This window comes from Apostichopus japonicus, chromosome 4, assembly GCF_037975245.1.
Source record: "Apostichopus japonicus isolate 1M-3 chromosome 4, ASM3797524v1, whole genome shotgun sequence".
Lineage (NCBI taxonomy): Eukaryota > Metazoa > Echinodermata > Holothuroidea > Aspidochirotida > Stichopodidae > Apostichopus > Apostichopus japonicus.
Genome location: NC_092564.1, coordinates 26,475,348 through 26,496,991, shown reverse-complemented (window position 1 = coordinate 26,496,991; position 21,644 = coordinate 26,475,348). Strand labels below are relative to the sequence as shown.

Genomic DNA, 21,644 nt, shown 5'->3' with positions numbered 1-21,644 from the left:
AAAAAAGAGAAGCAAACATGGCTTTAAAATTGTAGCTTTTCTCATATTCATCAAAAAAAAAGATGGTATAATATTTCCACAATTTGCTTTATATTTACAATACATATTTGATGATGCAAAATAGTCTGATACAATTCTATTCAACTTTAAAAATAAATATAAAATTTAACTCATTGCTTAAAACTGCAAAGTTTCTGGACGGAAAAAAGGTCACGTGGAGAGTAAGCCAGTCCTTAAACTTGTAAGAACATCAGTAAGAGAGGAATGTTTTGATTTATTTCCCTAAACAGTATCAACACTTCTACCATTAATAGCACAGGTACGTAACTGCTTAGTAATAAATTGAACAAGAATGAATTTGAACATAAATCAATATTCAATAAATGTTAATGAATATTCAGATATCTGTTGTTTGGCTGTTTTCAAGTTTTCAAGTCCTGCAATGCTCACATTTCCTTACTTTTACAAAAAAAAAGTCACCAGGAAGCAATAAAGCTATTTAAAGCATTAATGTCCAATTGTAAAGCCTTGAAATGTCAACCTGTAAAGTAATGCAAGCATTGAGACGTCAACTTCAGTTTAACCTTTTTGTCGTCAATCCATCAGGCTGCCGTCATTTCTTCAGATGATAAAGATTTTCCCAATTTTTCTTCCTTCTTCTCTGCAATCTCTAGTTGCTCTTTCTCTATTTCTCTCTGCTTCTTTTCTAGTTCCTCTTGCTTTTGTTTCTCTTCTGCCTCCATCTCCTCCTGAAGTTCTTTTCTCCACTAAATTATTGAAGACAAGAATGGAAAAAAAATCAGTATTTTAGGGCTCAAATGGGTACATGAATAAATTGTACTCATATACATACTGCTGTACTGATACCACAAGTCCATAATATTGAAGGTTTCAAAAAGTTCAGAAAAATTTACCTGATCTTCCACAATTCTCTTCAAATCTAGATCTTTCCTGCTGTAAAAGCTGATCTGAGGTTCTGGCAGTGCTGTTGCTAGTTGTAATTCTTGTCTACAGAAAGAAATTGGGAAATATGTAAAGCTAACAGGCTGAGTGATTCCTTGCCAAAATTGTAGATAGAACATTAAATGTCAAACACTGGACACAAGATTTCAAATTTTGACCATTGTTGACTTCACACGATCAGAAAAGTTCTTGCGCGACCAGGGAACCTACACGGCAAGCGTGAAGTTCAAGATGGGAACTAAGGATTTGACGAATTACTCTTACCGTAAGGACGGTCGTGCAGGACTCCTGCGTGGTGATTCTTTGGGTTTAGAAATTTCTGCTTTCGCCTTTGGTTTGCGTTTGGCGGGCTGGACGGGAGGTTCCAAAGGAGGAAGATAATTGGACGCAAGGCCAGCAGCGAACTTGAAGTGAAGTGAGTGATTGGTAAGACCTTTCTGCATTTCACACTCAAGCTGAGCATCAACCTGCATCCAGAGGAGAGAACAACAATATACAGAGTGGATATGTAGAAGAAAGATATGTAGATGTATAGAATGATAGCTAGGCAGAGATTTACATAGACTTTATATGTAGAATGTTATGCATAATTATGAAGAAGTTTAGATAAAAGTGTAGATATGTAAAACTAAAGATATGTAGATGTCTAGCTGTTGAATGCGAGCTTTAATAAGCTTTTGAAGACCTCACAGGCGGCACAAAAGTTCGCCAGAGGGTGGCATTACCATCGCCAGTGGGCTGCACTTTGCCACACGTCAATGAACACCTGAACGTGTGTTCATTTTTCTCAGTCTGCACTATCTCGGTAATTAACTGTTTTCTATAAGATTTTCCAACAGGTTGGTTATTAAGTGCATTGAAAGCTTCAATGCTTTTCCACAGCTTATCATGCTTATTGAATAAAGACACACCTGACCGACTCTAAATGCCTCCATGACCCTCTCATCTCGTTCCTTGGAGTGTCTTATCATCAGCATGTTCCAAACCACATTGCTCATTCCTTCCATGGATTGGTCGTTTTGACAGGAACGGCTGATCTTGACCAGTCCAGAAATGGCCGCATAGCGGACTCTCCAACTCCAGTCATCGACATCCTCTGCTGACAAAGACAGACGATTTAAAGCGTAGTTATGTAGTTACACTGATCTACACAGCATACGATTAATTGTTCACAGCTATTGATAACCCAATATACAGTGTTTACATTGAACAATCTGCTCCCCTCAATGGAAATTAACCTAAACCTCCACAAAAAGGCAAAAACATGACCCAACCATACAAATATCTTGGGACAATATGAGGTAGTGTATTAGTAGAAACTAAGAAACCTTGTTGGTGCAAACAGATTTGGACCAATCCTAGCTCAGGGTATCATGCACCCATTTTCCCTAACTGAAGTTAAGATGAGTATTAAATCACAGCATGAGTTACTTACCATCTTTTTGTTTGGATACTTTTATTTCTGCTAGATCTAGCAGACCAGCACTCTTCAATTTGGTCACACCTGCATGTTCAGATACCTCTCCTGCTTTCTTTGGTTGTGTCACATTCAGTCCTGTCCGGTTGCCAATCAGCGCAAATTTCTTGATGTTTGCATTTTTGCCGTACAAGCATATATTTGTGAGTGTTTCTGTGAACACGTAAGCAACCTCCCAGGGCCAACCTGTGATACCATAGTTATTGGTAGCCGCCTGTGAAAGATGAAATGATATTTTCAAGAGCCAAGTATAATAATTGAGCACCATTAATACAGATGACGTAACTTGGAAAAAGTCAAACAAAATTCTTATGCCTGGATGATGAGGGTCTAAGAAAAAAAATATCAAAACAAAAAAAAAGAGAAAAACTTGCACTATTACTTTCTTCTATTCTTGTTGATTTTCTGACTTGCTATCATCAAAGACCTAAGTGACTTTCAAAGTATCTACTCTCTAAAATGTCACAAAGGACACAACGTTTAGTCGACGTAAGACACTGAAGGGTACAAGAGAGTGTCTTTGATAATTGGTAGTTCAGTTCTTTGACATACATTTTAATAAGTTCTCAGAGAAAAAGTACGGTTCTCTCTGTTTATAATCAAATGGCGATTCAATCAAATCTTAAAGAACAATAAGTAAGTTTGTGGTGGACTGGTGCGCACCGGGTTGGTTGTAGCTGCCCGCTGTGGCTGCCTGCAGCTGCCTCAAGGCATTTGCAAGTATATACAACATTTCCTTTCTTAGGTACAAGTGTAATTATTCATGCCATGTGTGCAAACAGAATAAAAGAAAGGAATATTTAATGGGAAATTAGTATCATTTCATAGTCAGACCAACCGATTTGGACTGCAGAACTTGGCAAGAGCTCTTCTTACCTGTTTTGTAGCAGAGACTCCAATTTTTGGAAGGTCCATCTTTTCTGACGTCCCTTCTGATCCCTCGGAGTAGAAGTTTGTGCTAGGAACGGGATCGATGACGACAGATTTTGTACTGGGGCTTCTGTTTGGTCTGCCCTGGGTGGTCCCTTGCCCAACTCTAATACTGGACTTCCTCTTGGGTTTATTGGAAGGACTATCGCTGATCATATCAACTTCTAAGCTGATTTCACAAGTCAGTCTTGGGTCAATTTCATCCAGATTTTCTTCTGCCGGGGTCACGGTTGTTGTTTTACCATTTGTGCTATTGAGAATATTATGCAAACATTCAGAAGTACATTTAAAGATGTGTGTTTAAGAAGATAAACAAATTGTTGCAAGTAAATATTATGCCCCTGGTTGGGTCAACAAGGGGAAGGGGTGGGCTAATCTAGCTTTCTTTCCCCTCTCCCACCTCAAGAAGTGGAATATTTGCACCTCTATGTTTATTGTTATATATTTCACCGAACTACCATCTTCGAAACATGAAGGTCACCCCCCGCCTCTTGGTTCCTACACCAGTATAAATCCTCACCATGTAGACTGGTTAGCCTTAGTTACATCATCATTCCTCTGATCTACCAGGCTGTTATCTCCAGGAGCAAGGTCGCTGTCTTCATCATTAACATCATGAACGTCGCTGAGATGACTGCCCGACCATCTCTTCATACCTCCGGCAGAGTCCAGCTGGCTTTCGTTGCAACTGCTGATGTCTGGAATGGTTCTGTAGCTGCTGGATCCAGGGGAATGCTTCGTTTCTATGGCACTACCACTCATGAAAGATGTAGCCCTGTCATGCTGATATTTACATACATACATACATACATACATACATACATACATACATACATACATACATACATACATACATACATACATACATACATACATACATACATACAAAGAAATCAAACAAAATGGAAGGAAATGAATTGAAATAGGAAATTAGCAAAATCAAAATCAGATTAAATCAAATACAAGGTAAGTATAAACTTCTGACAGGTTGCTCCCACCCTCACCCCCCCCCCCCCCTATAGAACTGCAGCATGTGCACATATTAATAACTACTCAAACAAAAGTAGAAATTACAGAAAATTTTAGTATGAAAATGTGCTGTAATTTCCACTTCTTATGAACTCACCAGAGGTGTGTCAAGATAAGCACACATAGATGTATTTCTTGTTGACTTTTGATGAGAAATTTGACTGGCATCGCTCATCTTTTTCCTTCCAAGACAAAGACCCAAGGGGTTCATCTTTTGAATCTCTTCACCTTCTGCTGCACTTTGTCCCCTTAGCCCTAACATCTCCTCAAATTTGATTTCCATGGAGTCGAGGCTGGTGGTGGTGGAATTTTTGGCACTAAGTTCCCCACTCTCCAGAGATGCAAGGTCATCTTCGTCACCAGCTTCTTCCATCTCGCTGAACTTCTCAGGTGATGATTTGGATTTAGGAAGTGAACCTTTTGCCAGATTTTGAAAAACTTTAAGGACGGTGATGTTTCCTAAGGCCGTCTCACCGATAATACGTATTGCACAGCTTGAATCAACCCTGGAAAAAAGTCACAAGTTTTGATATAATATCATAGAGACAAAGCATATACGAAACAAATGTAAGAAGAAAAAAACATAACGAAACAAAACATGACAAAATAACTAAATAAACCCTAAACAAACAGAAACTTCAAAAGGAAAAATTTGGGAGCGAGTGCAGCTGTTCGTGTTTACAAAATGATTTCTTCTCACTACCAAATATAGTTCAACAGAAACTATCTTGCTAATTTGTAGCAGTAACGCCACAACAGTTGTATGGAGCCTTCTGAGAACCTGACAATATTCACAGACGACGGCCGGCATTGCCCGGGCCAACCACACAACCGTACAGACATTACCACTTTACCCTCGAAGTTAGATAATACACTTCACAGAGGTAATACTGTACTAGTAGTGTAAGTGTATTTGGCAGGATGTGAAATACTGTTACTACATGTAACAAAACTTAACCAGTTGCTTTAACATGAGCAGAGTTTCGAATATTATATATATATGAAGGCCAGAGAAAACCATTGGTTGGAGCAAAGTGACAAAATCTTGCAACAATTAAATCTGGCAATATGGTTTAGCATAAGATTGTGGTATTCTTTACTGGCTGGACTGAAATAAGGGCTGACTATATACCAATGTTCGGTGGCAAGATGCCTGCCACAGTGAGATAACGCTCTGACTGCTTGGTGAAATCCCTTGCCTAGATGATCTGAACACCTCCAAACATCCAATGCATGCCAGAGGGTTGGACTTAAATCGTGAATACTGCTCTGGTATCCTGACATCTGTGGTCCACTGACCTCAGCAATCGTTTCTTCTTTAGCCAGCCTTGCAGTCTTAGCTTCTTTTAGTGCATCTAAGAGGACAGAATTTGGTGGACTAACAGGAGTTAGACTCTCTGAATTTTTCTGGAGAAAAGGAGTAGAGAAGTTATTGCAACACTCACAGGGAACCTTATTTGTGAGATTTTAAAGCTCATGTGGATTGAGGGCATCAGTTTGTTTGAGCTACATTAAGGCTCCGTTACTGATTAAGGTGACTGAATAAACTCTGAAACAATGACTTCTTGAAACTGAACCAAAAATGAGCCTATTCAGCTAACTTTTAGCCATCTTAAGATCCTCAACCATAGAAATCATTGCGATAAGAAAGCGGTTAAACTTCCAATTCCTTCCAAAATTTTTGGCTATTGCAAAACATTAGGATGTACCAGAGAGCATTGTAGTCAAGTGGTTAAGGCAGTGGACTTGTGATCTAAGGATTTGCAGGTTCGAGCCCTGGCCAGATCATTGCATTGTGTCCTTGAGCAAGGCAGTTTATCTCCATTGCCTCTCTTCACCCAGGTATGTTATTGGGGACCTGTGAGATAAAACTGTCAGCTGAGCTCTGTTTAGCTGCTGCCATGTCCAGGGATTTTCTCTATGTTTGACAGGTTATCGTTGACCAGGGTAATATTGTGTTGCATCTTGAGCGCTGTTATCTGTGGATATGTCTGCGCTTTATAAATCTTCAATATTATAATATTATTAATATTACTAGACAAATAAGGGTAATAATCTGTGCAACAATCAGTGAAGGTAAAATACACAAATATTTATGTACAACTTTTTAAACGACCTTCCAAATAAATGACCATCTAACTCATCGGCTAAATGATCATCGACTAAATAATAAACGACCATCTAAATAATTCACTACATGTTAATCACTGCCTTGGTTTTAAACCAGCAGACAGGAAGGGCCGTCAAAGTTTTGCAACTACAGATGGGTAAGTCTTCCTAATATTCTTTTAATGGATTTTTAAATTAAAAATTCCCCTAAGAGGTATACATTTCATGTCTATAGTTACCATGAGGAATCCATTTTATCCGAGAAATAAAATTACGTTTATATGGGAAGTTGTTTTCCTCACCTCTGTAGCAGATGGGCCATATTCGGTATCCGTTGGTTGGGCTTCATGTAAGAGCCCATCAGCAGCAATTAATGACTCCCCTGCTATCATCTTTGCCACAGAGACAATAAATTTCAGACAAAGATGGGATCCTGGATAGGGTCCATAGGCCTCTTCACTTTCATCATAATCTGGAGAAATAAAAATAAATGACTCAATAGTCACAATTGTTTCTTAATCTCTTGAAAATGCAATCTTCGCAGTAGCTTGAAAATAAGTAGCAATTGTATCCCGTCCAATGCACCACAGTTTGAGCCGAAGTGTACCTAATTATTAGTGCTTCTCATGTTAACTGAGGACAATTGTAGGACTGCTTCAAGCCGGGATTTTTGTTTGATTAGGATGTGGATTAAGATCATAGCCAGCAAATTGTGACTGAATACAGCCAGGGGAAATTAATTGCTGGTTTAGAGAGCAGTGTAAAAAGACTTTTAGTGACACAATATACAGAAATGATGTCAATCCTGTATCATGGCAGTGTAACTTGACAGCTGGTCAAACCAGCTGGATACAACTATACCCTGTTACTGTTTAGTGATTTATAAAACTATACTACTTACCATCCAAAATGGCTGTCGATTTTGTCAGAGAGAGCGAGAGAGGGGCAAAGAAAGAAAAAGTAAGATAGCATTTACTAATGATAAAAACTTCAGAGCATTCAATACCTCATTATTTGTAATTGTTATTCTATTACATAAAATAAACGGAAACTGGTGGAATATACTCAACATGAATATGTTTTAGCCCCATACGTACTACGATTCCCAAGAACATGCACCCATGGTATAGCTCTTAAAACTCTAGCATCTTCTGAGCATTTTGCCTTACTGTAACATTCAATTACCTATGCTCTCAATTACATAGGCAAGATTTATGCTTTATGGAATAATGACATTTAAAGGGTGTGAAGACTCGCGCAAAAAGGAACATGCCGGTAATCTGACCTAGTTTCGAATGAGGTGTAACAGAAGTGTTAGACACCACCATCGATCCCAGAAAATACATACACAGCTTGATACCGTCGGTAATTAGACACTAGTGTACAGTCAGTACATACAGCTGCGGCCAATACCCACAGCACAGTGTACAAACTATACAGCGATGGACATCTCAGGTCCAGCTAAAGATAACAAGGTATCATGTTTCATTACTGTCTGCATTTTGTAGCGACAAGAGAAAAACTTCACTTGCAAGCAACGGAAAGTTAACTTTTTAAAGATGGCGGCACACTGTTTGGGGCAAGTCTTCAATGCCTTTAACTATCCAATTTGACATTGATCCAATACAAGTGGCACTTGTCACAAGTCATTTCAGAGGAAAAGTCCAGAAAGAATTTGGTTCCTAAAATTCTTCCCAAATGCATTTTGCCATGACCTACATAATGGATGTATTACAAAGTTGCCTCCTTTTGCCATTTCTTTCAGAGGATTAAATTCCGACAATATCTTACCTGATAAATAGGTAGCCAATCGATCTTTAAGTTCTCCAAAAGGATTCAAATGACCGGCCATGTGGTGGTAAAATAGACAGAGGAAGGTAGTGTAACCCATCTAGAAAAGATTACCAAAACAAATATAAGTATAAGATTGGCCAATATCGTAGTAGACTTTTGCTTAACTTCACTTCATCCATTCAGAAGAACCAAAAATGGAAATATCTATTTGGTATGCAGGGAAGAGCTTTGAAATAGAGTAAATTCGATCTGTTTAGTCCAAAGTGTTGTTTGAAACAGGTTCATATGTGTTTGTTTATAATGAGGGGGGGAAGAAGATGGGTGGGTATTATCACTTTACTCTCTTTGCATGTATCATTAAAATTCCATAACTAGTTTGCTTGCCAGTTTGTTTGTTTGTTTGCTTGTTTACTTTTTTGTTTGTTTGTTCATTGTTCATTTGTTTGCTTATTAACTTTTAAATTTGAAGCAAACGATACTGTGACAAGGTTGAAAAGATGAATATATATTTTATTTTTTATACCTTTAAGAGTTTGATTTCCCCAATTCTTAAGAATGGTTGATTCATGGCATCTGTCCGTAGCCAATAGAGTGTGGTCTCTGCCAGGTAAAACAGGCACGGAATGTAAGACCGGGCCAGGTGAGCTTGGTTGAGAGAAATGATTAACACATCCAAGCATTCTAATTAAAGAGAAACAATAAGAATGTAGAAAGAATTATTCAGAGCAAAAAAAGAAAAAAAAATTTAACATAAAAATGATTTTACGCCACAAGAATAAATCAATAAATCAACAACAAAATCTTTTTTTAAATAAAAGAAACATAAACAACAAAATTAGACCTTACCTTCTTGAACCTTTCCTCTGCACTGAGCTAACATGGAGAGTTCTGACCAGGCTTTCGGTAGGTCCACAAAGTTTCCTTTTCCACCTTCCTTAAGGCCTGCTCTTCTCTAAACAAATATCAAAAGTTGTGAATATAAACAAATACCATTATTATATCATCACACATGAAGACAAAACAGCATATGCTCAACATACAGCCACCCACCCCACCTCAAACTTTAACTGCAACATGTTTTTACCCTTTCTAGGATGGTTCAATGAAGTCATTTGCAGTATGTATCACCCTCTTTTTGGGGTAAATTAAATCATTTGAAGCAATGTTGTTTACCATTGACATGCAGTTGAACCTCCCCCACCTGCCTTACCCCCTCTCCAACCCCTGTCCCACTGCATTTTATTTAACACTTTGCAGTTAACTTGACGAATTTTAGACATTTTCTAACCTTTTATGACTATACTTACCTTTGCTCTTGCCAATAACTTTCTTGCTTCATCTTCCAATTGTTCTTTCTCATCAAGGTCAGAGCTCAAGTTGAATTTCTGAATGAAAGCTTCAGTGAGTTCCAGAGGATTTCTGGTAAAAAGTTAGAACAAAAAAGTTGAAACCCAAATGATCGATTATGTTTTTTGAGCTTTACATTCATAAGCTTTTGTTCTTTGACTACAGAAATTTACAAGATTTATCATTTTGGATATTAGTAATCTCTCAATTAAGTTCTTACTTGATTATCAAATTTGATCCCCAAAGTTGGTCGAATATCAGAAACTTTTAGGTATAACCAAACTGCATGCAATGGCACTTGCAGCAATGTAAACTTGTACAAGACTTTAGGATATGTAGCATGCACTTAAAAGAGTACCATACCAACATATTTTCAAAGATAACTTTTGGGGCAAAAAGTATGGCAAATAAGAAACCTTGATATTTACAAAATTATGAGAAGAAAGCAAGAACTAACCTTAGGGCTTGATGCTGAGTAGGACTCTGCGCCTTCTGGTATTTCTGATGCAATAATCTATTCTGTAACTCTTCTCTTTGTGACTGAGATATTATCCCAAATTTATGAGTGATGGGTATTTTAGTTATCGGCATCCTTTGTGAATTAAGTTATCTGAAAACAAAGAATCAATATGAATAAAGATATATTCTCTTTGCCAAATATGAGTATACACACGTCCATTATCGTTTTGAAGCTTTTCAAAACTAAGTTGATTTAGCAAAACTGAAGTTGCGCTCAAATCAAAACTAGCCAAAGCCTATTTCAGGTATGATAATAGGACTAGTCTATGATTGTATAGGCATATAGCCTGATTGTATACACTCAGGCTAACACTCTTACTATCCTTACGTCACATTTCTTGCTAAAAATCAGCATACAACTCAAACCTGCAAAAGCTTAGGCTAGGGTTAGGCATTTAACCCACATCAAAAGCCAATTCACATCAGCCTCTTGTATGAACAGGGATCAGTAAATGATCTTAAACATTAGGTAAATGATCAGCAAAATTATTTATTATACTGCATGCTCAGTAGTTCATTTTCTTCTACTGTGCGAATAGTCACTGATAACTGTCTGTTAGCAAGTTAAGCAAGGCAAAGGAGATCACAGTTCATGTAAAAAAAAAACGGTGGGGGGGGGGATCCCTAACACCACCTGATAACATTTTCTGCAATTTGATCAAAACTCTGGAACAGGAATAGGCCTAGACAACCTAGGTTACAATCATTTTCAATATTACAATTTAGAGGATGTTTATAACTTCATGATCCTAGGAACAAAATTGTCCATTTACAGAACAGAACACAACAGTAGGCCTAACAACAATCTCTCTGTACTCCCTTTAGCTTAGTTCTATCCTTCAACTTCAGTGATTTCACCTTTTGGTTTGACCAGATTTGCCAGAATGAAGTCAGAAGTTCATTCCTATCCCAGCCAACTGTAGACCTAGAACTGTTAGGTCTAGCCAAAACCTAGCCTAGATATGTGTATTGCTAAGTCTCTTAGTTTCCACCATAGAACAAGTTCTTTCCACCATGGCATTTTTGTTACTTATGAAATATATATATTTTTATCACAATACAAACTGAAAGGAATTTTATTAAGGAAGGAAGGTTGATGTTTTCCCTTTTTAAATAATTGTAGGCCTAGTTATTACTCCAAACTCAAGTTAATGGTCAAGTTTGTAGTGGATACTATGGAAGAAAGAATACCATTCTTTACTTTGTTGTATATATATATTGAATTTTTCATTAATGTTAATAAGGTAAACGATTACAGAAGAAAAAGGACCTATCATTATTACTGAGTGTGTTATCATTGTTTATATTTGTTTGACTTATTTATTTATTTTATTTATATTTTGTTATTTTCTTTTCTTTTTGCAATAGTAAAAAAATTCATAGTGAAGTAGGATAGCCACCCAATCATGCATAGGCTTAGGAGAAGAGGATGTATTAGATTGAGTATAAGGACAAAGGTACACAAGTTCTCTGCTTTAATTTAAACCAACGGATAAAAGACTAACAGACAAATAACACCAACAAGTTGATTGACTATGGATTACCACAGTTTGAGGAAGGTTCAAGATATTTTATGATTTATAGGCTAGTTACATAAATGTCTGATCACCTTTGATTAGGAATGACAGCTACTGTTACTGATATGAAGAAAATAATGCCATCCTTCCTTCCTTAATATTCCATTTCATCTTGTATGGTTACTTGAAAAGAACATACAATAGGCCTAGCCAATTTTGATATATGTCATGCTAGTCAATATTAACACGAACAGTATGGCCTAGTTTCCACAATAGAAACAGGTGTTTTACATCATAGCGGAAAATATTGCATTAAATAATGGTGGGAACTAGCTGTACTGGAACATAACCTGTAACTTAGGTATAGGCTAGTAATGGTCTCAAGTCAAAATGCTTCCAGCAAGGATAAACTTGGATCAAATCACATCTAACCCAGTCAGTTTCATCCATTTATTTTCACTATAAATAAGCTATAAGCACTGTACTTGTGGAAACATCTATTACAAACAAGTAACATTAATTAAAATAATGAGTGACCTGGTCCATGACTTGTCATTCTCTAATTACTTTAAAAAAAAGACTTATAACTTTGTTTTTGTATAAATAGGCCTAACTCTTAACAGGTAAAACAAAGAATACAGCCAGCTGAGGATGGGTCTTGATCTAAAAGTAAAACTTCAAATGAAAACACCATGTCTTTATGCCTAGCTTACCGTTGTCTTAAACTTGGGCAAGAAAATTCCTGACTTGGTAAAATAGGCCTTGGCCTAAACGTACAAAATTGGCTATCAAGTTTATTGACGTTTTCATAGGGGCTTAGGGCTTAACGCTAGGCTAAGTAGTCCTAAAGCAAATCTAGACCCTAAGTTACCTTAGCCTAACTTACGCTGAGTTACAAGTTTACAACACAACCTAGCCTAGCACATTTTTGTACAGTGTTACCGGCTAACGTCGTTTAAATAAAAGTACTTTCAAACTCAAAGTAAAGAAGCAAAACCTTCATGTGAAAAGCAATGCGTAATCGAACTCCATGCGTCCATCGACTGATTCGTTTATTGAGAATGATAAATGGAACATTATCTAAGAAAACTATGAGCTAAAGGTGCAGTGCAACTGAGACAAATGTTTCGCTAAACCCATACTAGTCCTAAGCTGCGTCTCCCGTCGCCATAACACCCCAGAAACCGTAATGGAATAGCGCCACCGTATTCCTGTAGCATCAACCCATCAAAATTGGGGGCGGGCTAATTGTGCAGCTTGAGGTCGATTGAGCTTTACGACCATGGCAGGTCGATTTACGACCATGGCAGGTCGATTATTTTATCACAAAACTTTCCTAGCTGTAGCGTGCTATAATTGGAGCCAATAAAGCAGATCTTCAAACAAAAATTTGGGGGGTTACTTATCCCTTTTCTTCCAACAAAGCCAAAATAAGTAGGAGATAAATTATCCAGAGCCTTAATAAATTTTAAAAATGTCTTTTATCTTACCTTCTTGTCAGCAAATCTGTGCAAAATTTCATAAAGAATTTAATCAGTATGGAAATAGTGATTCCTTGATCCACAGAACAAATATAGTCTAACATATTGCTGGGTAATCCACTTTTTCAAGAAATAGAACTACATAGAAATTTTCATGGAATAATTAGGTACACTTTACAGTCAAGATCCTTTTTAATTTTTTTTAAAAACTTTTCATAAATAATTTAATCTATATGAATGTAGCGACTTTTCCTTGCTCCATAAAACAAACTATAACATCGTGGCTGGTTTATTCATATTTTGCAAAGTGATATTCCACATGAAATAATTAGGCGTGTACTTTTCAAGATTAAGATCTTTCATTTTCTGGAAAATTTAAATTTGTATGAGAAAACTGTGACAGATTTTGATCCACATTCCAATTTCCTTGGCACAATTGTACCTTTCATGATCGAGATCTTTTTCATCTTCTCAAAGATTTTACTCGGTATGAAAATGGTGACTGCTTTTCTTTATCCATAGCAAAAATTATAACACTGTTATATGCTTAGGGGCCCGTAGCCAGCCCGAAGCAGAGGCAAATTTTTGTCCCCATTTTACTACCCATACTAAGAAAGAGCCACTGCCAAGCCCTTTAGACATTCATTTACAAAAATTATAGATGAAAAAACAGTATTTTCCCTTATTTTTGGGGAAGAAAACATTAGTTATATACTATTAATGGCCACTCCACTTTCAATTTTTTCAGTCATCCCCATTCCGTCCCCCAAAATTTCTGTGGGGGGGGGTACTTGCTCCCTCTGGCTACGCCAGGATGTCAGGAAAGATTTCTTCTCGCAGAAAGTGGTAGATGAGTGGAATAGTCTGCCTGATTCTATTGTTGTGGCGAAACGTGTAAATGCCATTATGAATGAACTTGACACTTTACAGGTATTTCGTAGCCTAGGCCAAGGGCCTAATAAATTTCCTTTGATCCATTATGGAAGCTACACTGTATTCTATTTTATGCAACCATTTCAATTTCGGAACCTCGGTATGACTATGATACAGGCATCATAAATTTAATTGCCTAGCCCAGTTGTAGATATTCCTGGAACAATTGAGAATCAAAATTGACACTTTAATACAGATTTTGTTTATATTCCACTTTTGGACTGAGTTTTGGAATAAACATCACATGGAGGGAGCAATTATGGAAGGCACGTCTAGCCTGCAACTTTGAACTAAAACCAAAACTCTATGACACATGAGGCATGCACAGTTTTATTAAGGCTAGGCGATGCATAACAGCTATAGGCCTGGGCTGTCGCGAATACTTACACTGAAGTTAGAATAGGCCTAGCCTAGGTCCTAGCCTTTGGCCCAAACTCATTGACAAAAGTTTTTTCTTCAACTTTAACGAGACTTCACATATGACAATATGCTAAGATCCTTACTTATAAAATGAAATACCACTTCCTTTCTTTCTCCGGGTGGGGCAAACGAATGCAAGACCCGATTCCGACATGTTTCTCCGAACGACAACTACTTAACATTACTGTTAATTGAACGTAAACAGTGAGCAGACGACGTTCACATCTTGCGAAATTTGCTCGGTTTGGTAATTGCGCCGAAATCTGGCACATCTGTTTGGGCAGCCCGCCCTCTAATTCGTATATTCTACTGTTTGCATCAGCCTCAATTTCAGTGCAAGGCAAACGCAAGAAATATTACTGTTTTATTACGGTTGTATTACCAGAAAGCAGGCCCGACGAGAATGGGTGAGAAGGGACAAGCATCGGCGTTATTCGGGACACTATGCAATATTTCAAAGAATCACAATCGTTTGAGTGATCATTGACTAGGTGCCAAAGACTAAGGCAAATGTAATAACAACTTGAGCCCCTTACCGTTAGGACATCTGTGTGATACAAGCTATAGATCGTCACTGTAATGAACATATTTTAAATGTATTTTAAGTTAGGGAAATATACTAGGACGCATACTTTATGATGACCCAACGGAGCGAGCTTTCGAGAAAAAAAATAAGGGGAGGGGGTTCAGCTTCCCCTGGCAGACAGAACATTACAAAGATTCGTAGTGTACAGTACATAAATATATGAACTGTATGTGCGGAACAACCTAAACAATCGAAAATTCTTCAAGTTTGTTTCAAAACGTGCAAATATAGAACAATTTTGCATCTAAGCACCCTCTTTTCTCCCAAGATATCTCAAAGGGGCAAAGGACACCCCTCCACTAGTCGACTTATTATCTTAGCCTCCCTACTCCCCTCCCCAAACACACACCACAGCACAAAACAAAACTCCTCCCAAATACAGTACAAAAAAGATGGTTGCGTCCCTGGCTGGAGAAACCGCATACAAAGTATATAAGATCACATTATTTTGAGATGGTGGTGTCATTCCAACTGTAAGCCAGTAGTGTTCCTGGAAACACAACACCGTACTCTCATTTAACATAATGTGGGCATAAATAAATAACACGTCCAGTTTTCTTTGGAAACTTATACTATAGAACTCTAGCGGCAACCGTCATGGAGGGAATTTCCCTTTAAATTTTCGTCAGCAACCACGAAACAAGCACTTGACTATCATGCCTGGAACTCTTGCCACAGATTCATAGGTCAACGTTTGTTCTATTGTTCTCTATCTGTATTGTGTGTGTCAATAGGCTACAGCCATACGGTCCGAGACTCTTTTAGTGGACACCCCGGAACGGAGAATGAATGGTGGTACGCCGGTTGAAGGGGGGGGGGGGGATTTTGGCGAGGGCCAAAAAAAAAAATTAACAGGTAAAGGAAGGAGACAAGATCACACCTGCATGATTAATATCTAAACAATAACCTGAAACAGAATATAGCAGCTTCAACTTGGCATTTAAATCTCCCGGTCAGTTATAGTAAGTATAGTAATGTATATTCCATCCTTTCGGAAGCTAGTTGGGTCGCCGCTTTTTTTTTATGGCGGTGGTACCTGCAACACCGATATTACAACGTTACATCCAATTGCAGTAAATTAAGTAGTAATGAAATTATGCTTGTCATATCACTTTGTAATCAGTGGACCACTTATGTCTTCCGACGGCTCGTAAAGGTGCCAGTCACGTGAAAGTAGCTTGCCATCTGCATGCATCAGCGGTATAAATGGCCAGGTATGTACGCCAGCAAACCGTTTCTGTGGCAACTATATATTGAGGGCCAGCGATGGGTCTGACTCTGTTGATGTTGCTTTCTTCTTCACACCACATTACGGTGTTTGCCTACTGAATTTTACAGTTAATTATAAATATTCCATACAGCAACAATTATTGGTGATATGTCTTTAATTTATAACCTGAAAAGGAAGAAGAATGGTTGAGATTAGCGAGACATGCATACTAAATTGTACTAGTATACATTAATGTATATCCTATACTTCCGGCAGACCAAAGAGTCTAATTAAAGGTCAAATACGGTCACTTATTGTCGATCGTGAGCCCGGGATATAACACAATGAAAGAGAACATTTGCAAACCAAACATTATAGAAGAAATGTAACGTAAACATACATAGGCCTATATAACAAAAGTGAAAATGACGACCAAACTATATACTACTAGGGCGGTCTACAGACAACAGCATATCAAAGCTAAGTTAAATAGGATCAGTTGAGGAGCGGCAAAGGCATGCGACCTTTAACCTCGTGATTGCCATCTAAGCCAGTCGCAATCTGAAGACCTAAATACACAGATAAACATCTGCTTGTCATTTGTTATTTTCAAGTAGCTAATATTCTGAAAACTTTGATTGCTAATCAGCGCCCTCCATTTTCGAGGAACAGCCAGGTATTCATTGTTACACAGTTTCATGTTTCGCTGTCAATATATAGAGTATATGCTTGAAAACATTTCTTTCAACCTTAAAAATCGTTAATTGTCACCCATGGCGTTCGCCATTTTGTTTGAATTCCGACAGTTCCTGCTTGTATCGTGACGTAGGCGAGCCACATAACGCATTTCAACAGAAAAAAATGTTGCCAATACCAAGTTTACAATAATTAAGATTGCACGAGCATAAAGAAAGAAATGTATTGTGTCAGATAAAAAAGTTTTTTTTTGCACATAATAATACGTTCTAAAAATGTGTTTTTTTTTTAAATATCGAGGGTATTACGACGGCTGTAATTGCACGACATTGAAAAGTTCTGAGCGTTACATTTCCTACGCGGCGTTTACGATTACTATAATGCAATATCTAGGCAATTTTTCTTTCGAAACCCTTTCCGGACTGGATGCATTTGGACTTGACTGCTATCAATTCGAGCCTGAATACTCAGTGGAGGAATAGAGACAACGAGAACTAGAGCTTGCTAAACCGACTGCATCCGTGGCCGACACTGCCAGTTACTCTGATGCTAGTACTGCCAACACTGGTAGCCTGGTGCTTTTGGGCTTTTTTGTACTTCTCTTTTCTCTGGAAACCGATTCCCGTCAGGAATACCGTAATATCGCTTTCCTTTCCCTGCTCCTCCCCCCTCTCGGGAAAAAATTATTAAAATGAACCTACCAAAGTTTCTCCAGGAAAATGACTAGTAAAAAAAAGTTCTTTGCAGTTCTTTCGCAGTTCAATGAGGACCAGTATTTTTTTTTATTGAATAGCATTTAAGCATCACAGAAAATAGACCTTGATTAGTGTTCGTCAAAGAACTTGTCATCATTTATATTAATTATGCAGAGAAAAGTTCCGAAAGAATGGAGTAAACTTCAAGGCAGTCAGGATTCGACATCGTTAATTTGATGTTCTGCTGTTAGGCAGTCACCGTATTGCTACAAGACAGTGCCTACAAGACAGGTTATAAAAAAGTAGAGACTTTTGGTTACACTATTATCACATTTTTGTCCTCATGTGCTTCCGGGTTCATTCAAGGGGGCAACCTAGGAGTCAAATTAGAAGCTACTGGCGGCGGCATATAAAAGTGCAATCACACACGTTTAATCTGAAAATAGTATTATGAAAGGCAAGGGTGACATGAATAAACCATTTTTGCATAGTCGTCACACACCTACTCGTCCCAAAGGAAACCAATATACTGGATGTCCTAAATACTAAAAAATACAAGAAAATAAAAAACTGTTTAAGTCAGTAACCGGGCGTCCGAGTCCATTGCAGTATTCCTAAGTGTACTTCTGCGCGCGCGCGTGTGTGTATCCTTATCAATTTCTATGGTGTGTATATACTGGCTTGAGAATGGTGGAAAGATTGGGGCTGGGGTAAGCTACGTTACCGCCTGTGGCATCAGCGCGCCTGTCTGAAAGTTATTTATGAGAAAATTAATGTGCCGGTGCCGGGCCGGTACCTTTGCCATCCAAGGCACAGTAGAACCTCCAAAGTTCACATTTTTCAGTATGCCGATCTGGGAACCTTGCACTATCTGATTAGCTACAAGACTTGCCATTGACAGTCATTAAAATAACTGCTTGTCGATAAACAGGGCAGTTTTATAACCCATCCGTGAGATTTATTGTCTGTGTATGTTGACAAACGAGGCAGTGGTACGCAATTCACTCTTTGAGAAACTGTAGCTATCGACTAAATTTATAGAAGGTATATATATTGGGTGACCCACATAATATCAGAAAGGTTAATCTTAAAGTCGTGACCGGTCAGTGGGAGGGAACTTATTGGTGAGTTAAGGGGAGGAGAGGTGGGGGGGGGGGGTGAAAAATGTACGGTACTTAAATGTCAACATTGCTAACTTATAAGTGGAAGTAATTATTTATATATTAATTATTTGATTTACTTGTGATATTTTTTTTTAAGTAAGTCGCTTTGACGTTATATGTAATGGATGAATTTAGACAACTTAAAGAGGAATTTTGCTTTTCTGGGTTGGTCTCCAAAAAGCAACTTATTGCATGTGTATATTTTTAGCTAGTGATGAAATGCATAGAAAAAGCTAACAACTGCAGTTTCGGTGCTTACAGGTCATGAGAGGTAAATTTACCTCAAATTGAACTGGTCACGTGTTGCACCAATACATACAATTCATTCAAATATATTAATCGAGTCTAGAAGGTTAGCCATTAAAATATTAACTGTAATCCGTAGATACAAACATGCATGCATGGTAGGGCAAAGTGCGTATATAACCCAACCTCATTAAATGTATAACCGTATGTTCATTACGATAACACAGGGGAAGGGCGGGGGTGGGGGAGGGGTAGATGTCTGCGCATGATTCAAGGATGTGAGCTCAATTTTTGAGAATTTGTACTCCTTCTGTTCCTATAAAAGGAACCCCTCACTCTTTTCAGTTGCACACAAAGTATATATCACAAACTTGTGACAAATTATCTAATTATGGAACTTACTTGTTTCATAATATATGCCTCACATTGCACAATTCATGTCAAAAAGGAAACATAGCCTCATTCTGCGTCTGCGACCTTAGAGCCACACCTCCCCCTCCTTCAATTATATAATCCTGGACCCGCCCGCAACTGAAAAGCTAATGTTTCTTCTTGTTTTACGCATGCGCTATGAGTTTTAATTTTATCTTTTGGTGATCGCAATATGTGATGACCGCAATAACCTGCTGATATGATCAACACCCGTGGTTAGTATCAGACAATACTATTATTGTAGCATATAAATGAGATAAATATCAACAAAGATTAATATAATATAACATAATATTTATCTGTACTCTCTGTTTAGTAGCCTACTTCAGTGCTCTCGTATCATTGTTAATATCTTTGATATATCACAGCGTCGGTAGTACAAAATGGTTCACAATTTGTATCGTTACATCTACTATAAGGATGAACAGACATGTTTTATCTAATATTTGCTGAAGTTTATGATATGCATTTAGTCTGGTGTATATTATAGCAACTACACTTCATGGGGGTGTGCACAGTTTCATTATTGTAGTGCGCATGCGCACTACATTACTGGGATAACTAGCCCGCTCCATCATCTACATGGCTAGCTGGTGAATGCCAGCTGAACATGTACTCAGCCAAGTTCATTGCAATCTCAAATTCAAATGTTGGCTACGCAGGAGAAAAAGTCCACGCTCAAATTTGCAAAGAATTGTGGCAGCGAAAAGTTCATTCTGCACACTTAAATAAAATAGCTCTCCTTGCGTAGCATACTTCTTCAAAACAATACGTAAAATTCTCTACTTTGGTTCGTTATTCTCGAATTAAACAAGACAGCTAACATTTGAACGCATTTGAGTTAACAACATCCTGCGAGAAAGCTGCAAGCAAAAAATGTTAATCGTATTTATCCGCAACGACTCGGCGCTATATGTACTAGTTCAGCTCTTGCAACATTGGTACTTGAAACGTTATTATTGTGGCATGGCAGTATATACTATGGCCATGTATGGCATATATTACGCGTTTTGGATGATGATAAACCAGGGCCAGGAAATCGACCAAGCAGTTTTTATTAGATCGGGATGTTACATTTGCAATTGTATACAGACTATAGACATAGGAGGCGGGGGGAGGGGGCTGGTGGGGGGGGGGGGCTACAGCCCCCAACCAAATATTTTTGTGAAAATTCGGGCAATATGCTGAGAATTTTTCGGCCACCTATACTGAAAGAAAAATAAATTGCAATGATGTAGCTAAAAGAAATCAATAGGTTAAAAAAAATCTCATTGGTAATTAAGTTCTAAGCAATTGTCCGACTAATTTGCCATTACTAATGTAAAAGAGAGATTTGACGTAATCGGCCCTCCGTGCTTTTTCTCCATCTACATAAGACATTTCGTTGTTTACATTAACATGATGCGATGTAATAACCGATGCATGCCTATATTGATATGTACATTTACATGTTAAACGTGAACATTTTCGTAACCCCCCTCCACCCCCCCCCCCCCCATCAAATTGGGCTCCTTTGCCTATGACTATAGACCTATACGTGTATTCGTTAAACTAATCGTCCATTAGGCCTTCTTATGTTTCGTATGTACGTAAAATTTCGCTAACTAGGCGACGATACAGTAAAGTTAACAGGTCGGTCAATTCGACCAATCAGGACTCTGTGTATTCTCTGTCACGTCCGAAACAGGGGTGATTCTTGATTGACAGCTTAGCTACAGTACTGTTTATAAAAATTACACAATATAGCATAGCTTAGGTCTACGTTAAACGCCCAATCGCCGAACTTGCTTCTTCGTGACCGAAATAACTTCAAAATGGTTGCAGTAACAAAGACCCCTCCATTGAATATGAACAACTAAGTTTGACCTTCACCACGCACTACAAAGACAAGTGTTTGTGCAAATACAGTTGTTCTAGTTATCTTGTAATATGTACATTCCTGTGGTATTTTGTAATACTGCCCTCCGTTTTATTTGTAATACTGCCCTCCATTACGCCTGCATAGGTGAAAATGGGTGTCACGCGTAAATCATTCTAGGGAAGATAAATGTTATGTTTGCAAGAGCTTTATTAGTTTGAATTATTTCTGGAAGGAAG

The 21,644-nt window shown here is 38.0% G+C and overlaps 1 protein-coding gene across 3 annotated transcripts; it reads right to left on the bottom strand.

Moving 5' to 3' along the window:
- Positions 1-404: 404 nt before the first annotated feature.
- On the bottom strand, positions 405-14,714 carry LOC139966978 (uncharacterized). 3 transcript variants are annotated; one of them, XM_071970520.1, is made up of 17 exons: positions 14,603-14,714; positions 10,107-10,259; positions 9,610-9,721; positions 9,149-9,254; positions 8,826-8,983; positions 8,300-8,399; positions 7,410-7,421; positions 6,811-6,980; positions 5,532-5,806; positions 4,497-4,905; positions 3,891-4,153; positions 3,317-3,620; positions 2,399-2,654; positions 1,875-2,062; positions 1,228-1,430; positions 915-1,008; positions 405-767 (listed from the first exon to the last, which is right to left on the bottom strand). In XM_071970520.1, the coding sequence occupies exons 2-17, from the start codon at positions 10,238-10,240 to the stop codon at positions 603-605; spliced, it is 2,949 nt and encodes a 982-aa protein (XP_071826621.1). In that variant the 5' UTR covers positions 10,241-10,259; positions 14,603-14,714; the 3' UTR covers positions 405-602. The 3 variants fall into 3 exon arrangements, with proteins under 3 accessions (XP_071826621.1, XP_071826620.1, XP_071826622.1); XM_071970519.1 differs by lacking the exon at positions 14,603-14,714 and adding an exon at positions 12,683-12,857; XM_071970521.1 differs by lacking the exon at positions 14,603-14,714 and adding an exon at positions 12,683-12,857 and having other exon boundaries at positions 1,875-2,059.
- Positions 14,715-21,644: the final 6,930 nt, after the last annotated feature.